Raw genomic sequence first — 7,412 nt, forward strand, 5'->3', positions numbered from 1 at the left:
AGACCACCTATATTTAATGGTTCTCATTTTAATATGTGGAAACAAAGAATGATGATTTTCTTACAATCCGTTTATATTGAATTATGGTATGTGGTAGAAGATGGTCCTTATGAAGCTAGAATAGTTGACTCTACCACCAATTTGAGTAGATTAAAGACTAGACAAGAATTGAATGAAAAAGACAAGAGATACCTTTCTTTGAATGCCAAGGCCATGTGTATATTGTACAATGCATTAGATGTAAATGAATCTAGTAGGATTAAAGGTTGTAAATCAGCTAAAGATATTTGGGATAAATTGTGTGTATTTCATGAAGGTAACCAAGATATTAAAGAACAAAAGAAATCTTTGCTTGTTTCTCAATATGAATTTTTCAAAATGCATCCTCTTGAAAATGTTGATAAGATGTGTAGTAGATTTTGTGACATTATTCAAGATCTTAAATTGCTTGGAAGAGAATATTCTTTGGGTGAGAAAAATAGAAAGATTTTGAATGTCTTGCCAAAAGAATGGGAAAACAAAATAAATGCTATAGAAGAGGCAAAGGATTTAAATTCTATGTCCATTGAATCTCTTGTGAATTCCCTAACTTCTTATGAATTAAAGCTGCAATTCAAAGTGCAAGAGGAAGAAAATGCAAGAATGTATAAGAGAGGCATATCTTTTAAAGCATCTCAAGTGGGGGATAACCCATCCTTCATGGGTAATGAAAACATGGAAGTGGACAATGATATAACTCCTCACATCAAAAGTTTCAAGAAGATCTTCAACAAGAGAAGTTCAAGAGCAGATTGCAAAATTACATGGGATGAATACAATTCAAAAAGAGAAAAAGAAGAGTTGGCACAAATGGCACTAATGGCCTTTGGAGAAGATGAGGTAAATTCTTATCAGTCTTCTTGTGATGAAGATAATGAAGATGATGATGTGAAAATTCTTATGATTAAAATGCATAAAAGTTTGAGAAAATCTTATGCTAAAAATAAAGATTTGAAAACAAAAATAAATGATTTGTTGGAAGAAAACTCCAAACTTTTTCAGGAAAACAAATGTTTGAGAATGGAAAATGATGATTTAAAAAATCAAAAAAATGTTTTTGATTGCAAAAATAATTTGAAAAGGAAGTTGGAAGAGAAAACAAAGTTTTATGAAAAAATGTTGGAGGAACAAAATTTGTTAAAGAAAAGAATTAATGACTTGAACGAGTTTCTCCAAAATGAAAAACAAAAGTTTTCTCAAACAAAAGAAAGCAAATCTTTTCAAGGCACAAATAAGTTTGCTATGATAAGAAGTAAGAAAATTAGTTGCATTAAATCCACTTATGTGCAAAATACTTCTATCATGTGTCACTTTTGTTGTCAATTTGGACATATGCAAAATGATTGCTATGTAAAGAAAAATATGAGAAAAGGTATGAAATCCATGTGGATTGCTAGATCATGTTGTACTAACTCCCAAGAACCCTATAAAAACTTACAATTGGTATCATGACAGTTTTGTCATTCTATATGGTCTTGATTTGGAAAATAAAGGGGGAGTTTGCTTTTTGATTGATGTCAAAAGGGGGAGTAGGATTTATTGAAATTTCTTTGTATGTTGGCATTTTCTAAGGGGGAGTTTTATTTGAACTTATTTGATCAAAGAAATCTTCATTTTGTTTGTCATCATCAAAAAGGGGGAGATTGTTGACCTTGGTCGATCAATCCTTGGTTTTGATGATTAACAAACCAAAATGTAGATTTGGGCTAATGTTTTTATGTGAGCAATTTGTTAGAACAGATTCTTGTGGCACAAAAGAAGAAGCAAAAACAGGGCACTCATGTGGGACGTCCGAAAGGAAGCTATCGGACGTCCGAAAGGATGAAGAACATCAGGAAGGATATTCTGTCGGACGCTCGTGAGGAAGCATCGGACGTCCGGAAGGATCGGACGCACCCCTCGGATGTACATCAATCGCATCGGACGTCCGAGAAATTTCGCAAAGATTTGATGACTCTCTGACGACGTTCGGATGCAGGGTTCGGACGTCCGACAGGTGGTTTGGACGCAGGGTTCGGACGTCCGACAGGTGGTTCGAACGTCCGACAGGCCAACGGCTAGTTTTGACAGCATTTAATATTTGACCGTTGGAGAGCCTTTTGGAGCCATTTCTCACCTTCTATAAACACCCCAAAGCACAAGAAGACATGGGACTTTTGCCAACACAATATACAAGCTTACAAGTGAGATTTTTGAGTAGAAAGATTCTTTGTTGGTTGTATAAGGGGTTGGGGAAGTTGGGTTGTGAGGTTGCTCAAGTGAAGGTTATTCTCTAGGAGAAGTAAAACCTTGGTGAAGGTGAACCTATCACTTGAAGTGGTAAAACCTTGGTGAAGGTTGCCTCATTTGTATAAAATAGTTCTTAATTGGGTGAGTGATCTTTCAAGTGTAGGTTGTTGAGGGTTAACTAGAATTGTTGTAAAACTCCTTGGCTCAACCAAAGTGTGTTTGGGGTGAGGAAGGAGTGAGCCTTCACTTGTACATCTTGGTTAGCATCGCCATCAATTGAAGAGGCTATTGGTTTGATATTTGGTTTGCATTTCTTATCCTTTCTCTTTAATTAAGTTTTCTTTATTGTGCTTAAATTTGATATATCTGTGTGCATCATTGTGAATTTGTTTGTACTCATTGGGTTGCACCGGGCACTTACAATCTTTATTTTTCGCTTGTCTACCTTTTTTAACTCTACATTTAAATCTCTTAAATTGTTGTTTGTTGGACTGGTATTTTCGTCTTCGATTGCTTCATCGGATTAGTATCTAATAATTCTATATCAGCGTTTTTTGGCAACAGATATGCCTAATGGGTTTGAATAAAGAGCACTTCTAATTGAATGATTGTGTTATGTTGTCTAAGAACTGAATAGATGTAGGTATTTAGGTTTTCAATGACTTGATAACAAGTCAATTGCAGAGTTGACACAAGCCTGAGCTGTAATTCTGATACTATTGCAGTGGTAATTTCCATTAAATTAGACTGATTTTTAAGCAAAAATCTCGTTAAAGTATTAGCCGGAAGAAGATTTGGATTTCGTAATCTATTATATTATTGGGCTCTAAAAGTGATGAAGCTTCCCTAGTTTAGTTAATGGTACAGGGACTGGTGAACCTCATAACAGAGTAAGTGACCAATAATTCAGAATTGCTTATCAGAAGATTGACATTATTTATACTTGACATGGTTTCTTGTAATTACATTGTACTTTTCTTGAGATCGGCATTACAAAATATGACTAATAATCCATACAAGACAAACCTAGCAACACCTTATTTTATGCTAAAATTATAAAAAAGATAAAGGGGTAATTTTAGAAAAACTCTGCCCTGGATTTCTAATAATTTCATCTAATACTCTAAAGGAGGTTTCGATATTACACTCACCTTCCTTGGCCGAATAAACTGCCATAATAAACTTAACATATTTCATGAAATTAGACAATTCGTTTCTTGTGCATGTGAATGCTTTTCACACAATTAGATGTTTAATGAATAACAAAACAAGTTTCACTCTTGAAATAATCAATTATATCCTAAACATAATTCAAAAATATTTACAAATTAATTTTGGCTTTCCTTGGAGTAAAGATGAATAGAAGAAGGTGCAGGCTAAAGGTTTAAGAAGGATGAGCCCTGTGTTGTTACTTCAACATTTGGAGGATAGGGAGTCTTAATTGATTAGTGCAGTCCGTGAAGCTTTTTGGGTTTAATACTACTTTTTTTTAAGTAGTTTGAGGTTTTAGAATTTAGGGGCTGATAGTGGAGATAATTTGAGAAATGGGAATATGAACTTTTAGAACGGTAGAGAGGAAGGATGAAAGTGGATTTCTGGTTTTGTGAATGTTCTAAATTTTTTTTAATAATTTTATAGAAAAGTAAAATTAACTTCACAATGAGCCATTTTGAAATATTCATTCAAACTTTTGACTGTTGAGTAGCTTTTGCTACTAAAATTATAACATTAGAGGAGTTACATATAATTTTGAAAGTCTCAAGAGTTCAAGATAAGACTGTTGAAAACCACAAGGGAGGTTCATGAAATTATTCCAAAGAAAGAACCGTGTAAAAGTTTGTCTTTTGCTCGGGTTCAAGAAGTTGATAGAAGAAGAAGACTTTAGAGCTTAAAAGAAGCTCCACGTAGCTCCTCATCGTGACCCACCGAATACTACTTATATAATTCTTGATTCCTCGGCATTATAGATCCTTCTCGTCCTTCAGCTTGTTCATTGAGTAAAGGTAGAAACAAAACTGGCAAATCAGAAGCAATAGTAGCCATGGGTAGAAGTAAGTGTTCTTCTCTTCCCAAATTCGCATGCTTTTTTTTAAGTCTGAACCTTGAAGTTTAATATTTTTTGCTCTTTTATTTATTTTATCTGCTCATTTTTAGCTTTCCTTGTGTTTCCGGTTATGCAACTTTTTAATTCATTTCAGGCAGAAGTTTTTTAACTTCTAATTTCTGTAAAATTGAAAATTTAAAGCTTCAGAATTTTTAAATACTTGCGCTGTTTGAAGTAGGATTCTGAAAAGAGCACATACGTTGATTTTTCTGTACGTAATATGGGTCCTATTTGTTTTTTTTTTTTTTTTTTTTGGTTTCAACAATGATTAACGGTATAGAGACAAAATATGGTACTCTGATTGTGGTTTTCTAGTAATTTCTCATGTGTTCAGCCTTTGGGATTATTTAAGTTTTGAATACTTTATTGCAAGATGCTACCGTTCTGTTTGGTGGAATCAGATAAATGGTATGATATTGGATATTGGTAATGTTAGATTATCTTGGATGTGCTTGTATTGTTTAACATAAACATAATTACATTCTCAAGTGACTAATTCACTTTATTCTTCGCATCCAGTTTTATCTCTTGAATCATACTCTTGCCATTATGATAAATTAGTAACTTTTTAAACAAGGCGATTGTGAAAATTAAGAGATTCTTTTACATAATGTTAGGATGTGGAGTTTACCCTATCAAAGATTATGAGGAAACTGTTAAAAAGTCGAAATTTCAATACGGAGTAATAAAATATCAGCAACTAGAAAAAGTTGAAGAAAATTTGGACAACCATGCTTCCATCCAATGAATTCAGTTTGTTAACATTTTGATCAAACTGAAACTATGTTTTGGTTCTGGTTTTATATTTGGAATATGCAGGACCAGCAAGATGTTATCGCCAGATAAAGGGCAAGCCTTATCCAAAATCTCGATTTAATCGTGGAGTACCGGATCCAAAAATCAGGATTTATGATGTTGGAATGAAGAAAAGAGGGGTTGATGAGTTTCCCTGTTGTGTGCATTTGGTCAGCTGGGAAAAGGAGAATGTTTCTAGCGAGGCACTGGAAGCTGCGCGCATCGCGTGTAACAAGTACATGGCAAAATATGCTGGAAAGGATTCTTTCCATCTCAGGGTCCGAGTGCACCCTTACCATGTACTCCGCATCAATAAAATGCTGTCCTGTGCTGGAGCTGATAGGCTTCAAACAGGCATGAGGGGAGCTTTTGGTAAGCCTTTAGGCACTGCTGCTCGTGTAGCAATTGGTCAAATTTTGCTTTCAGTCCGATGCAAAGATGCCAATTGTAATCATGCTCAGGAGGCCTTGCGCCGTGCAAAGTTCAAGTTTCCCGGTCGTCAGAAGATAATAGTCAGTGGGAAATGGTATTTTTCCAATCCATCTTTCAAATCTTGGCACCCCAATTAGATTTTCTGTCTTTCTTCCTCCGTATTCATTTTTAAAGTTAATTTGGAATTACTTTTCGTTATTGAGTAGTAGTTTCGTTTTGTAATTTGTTGTATCGCTGTCTACATTTGTGGTAATGGTACACCCGCAATCTTGGGCAATTGTCTCTATTTGGTGTCAAGGCCCGTGATCCTCAATTAAAGTTCACTATATTGATGCTTGATAAAATCACAGTTTGCTCTCTTCAATTAAAGTTCAAACGAGGGCTCCTACGCATATTTTCAAGTTAAATATTTACCATTTCATTGTACGCAGGAGTTTTGTTTTGTTTTGTTAGTTACTATATATGCTGTGCTTTTAAGTTCTGTGGATTGCAAATTAACTTTTCTTTTTCAAAGAACCATAGAAAATGTATCCTTAGTCATTTTGCAATACCGAATTGCAGGGGTTTCACTAAATTCAAGCGTGCTGACTACATTAGATTCAAGCGGGAGAACCGCATTCTACCTGATGGTGTCAATGCCAAGGTTTGCACCACCACTATTAGCCGCTTCACTTCACGTTCCCTTCTATGAAAGTTTCAGTTTTGATTCCACATTCTTTGAACAATATAAACTCAAATCTCTTGCATTTCAATTTTACCAATTATGGCAATTATATTTTTAGTTAATTAACAGTACAGTCCTCAATTACTTTCGAGTTTTAACACATTTTTTTTTATAAAATATTTGTGTTATTTTAATAAGGGATGTGTGAGATTTACAAAGCGAATAGCGACAGAGATTTGGATATTAATTTTAACCACTAAAGTAAAGTATCCTCAGCTGCACTTGTCATTAAAATTTGTAGCATGCCTGACATGAATTTGGAAGCACATACAAAACACTAAATATGTCAAGATTAAAATATGAATTGATCAAACTTCAATAGTTGACCATATGAACTTAAGTTGCATTGTTCAATTCCTTTTTATTTGGGCATGATGAAAAGTAATGTGATTAATTTCTTGATGCAGTTGTAATAAAGTTTGGATTCCTTCATGTAAATTTATGCAAGGCTTTGCTGTAAATTAGCTTTTCATTTCAGTCTGGTTTACCTTGTTCAATTTATGAGAGGATTAATACATTGGCCTTTTACAGTTCCTTACTTGCCATGGACCTCTGTCTGAAAGGGAGCCTGGACGAGCATTTTTGCCTGCGACTGCTTAAGAATTCAATAGAATAAACGACACGGTATCACGAGGTTGCAAACTTGATTATGTTTGATTATATTTGGGTAGTTGAAGCTTTTGAAATGGCATGTAATCTAAGCTTTTTGCTGGTGTTTTTAGAAATATATATTTGTGTTTAACTTTTACTGAGTGGGGTGTTAGTGTTAATTATTGCAGAAAGCCAAATAATGCAAAACTCAACAGTTTGGATAGCCAAATGGTTTGGGTTAATTCTACTTTGTCCCCTCAAACTACAGCTGAAATTTCACTTCAGTTCCTAAATTTCAAAATAGGAGACTTAAATGCTTAAACTACAAAATCCATTTCGGTTAAGTAAAATCAATGATAGAATCCAAAAAACTAGCGGTGTATTAGAAGACCTCCTTTAGTGTGACTGAGTAAATTTTATAAACCAAATAGTAGGGGACATAAAGGTAACTTTGCCATTTTTCTCCTCATTCATCCTTTTTTTCCTTTTTTCTATTCT

At 34.3% G+C, this 7,412-nt stretch overlaps 1 protein-coding gene across 1 annotated transcript; it reads left to right on the forward strand.

Annotated features, from left to right (window-relative positions):
• Window positions 1-4,109: 4,109 nt before the first annotated feature.
• On the forward strand, window positions 4,110-7,071 carry LOC113743740 (large ribosomal subunit protein uL16). Its single transcript, XM_027271822.2, has 4 exons — window positions 4,110-4,319; window positions 5,192-5,693; window positions 6,161-6,242; window positions 6,855-7,071. The coding sequence occupies exons 1-4, from the start codon at window positions 4,310-4,312 to the stop codon at window positions 6,921-6,923; spliced, it is 663 nt and encodes a 220-aa protein (XP_027127623.1). The 5' UTR covers window positions 4,110-4,309; the 3' UTR covers window positions 6,924-7,071.
• The last annotated feature ends 341 nt before the right edge of the window (window positions 7,072-7,412 follow it).

The sequence above is a fragment of the Coffea arabica genome, chromosome 5e, assembly GCF_036785885.1.
Source record: "Coffea arabica cultivar ET-39 chromosome 5e, Coffea Arabica ET-39 HiFi, whole genome shotgun sequence".
In the NCBI taxonomy this organism is placed as follows: domain Eukaryota; kingdom Viridiplantae; phylum Streptophyta; class Magnoliopsida; order Gentianales; family Rubiaceae; genus Coffea; species Coffea arabica.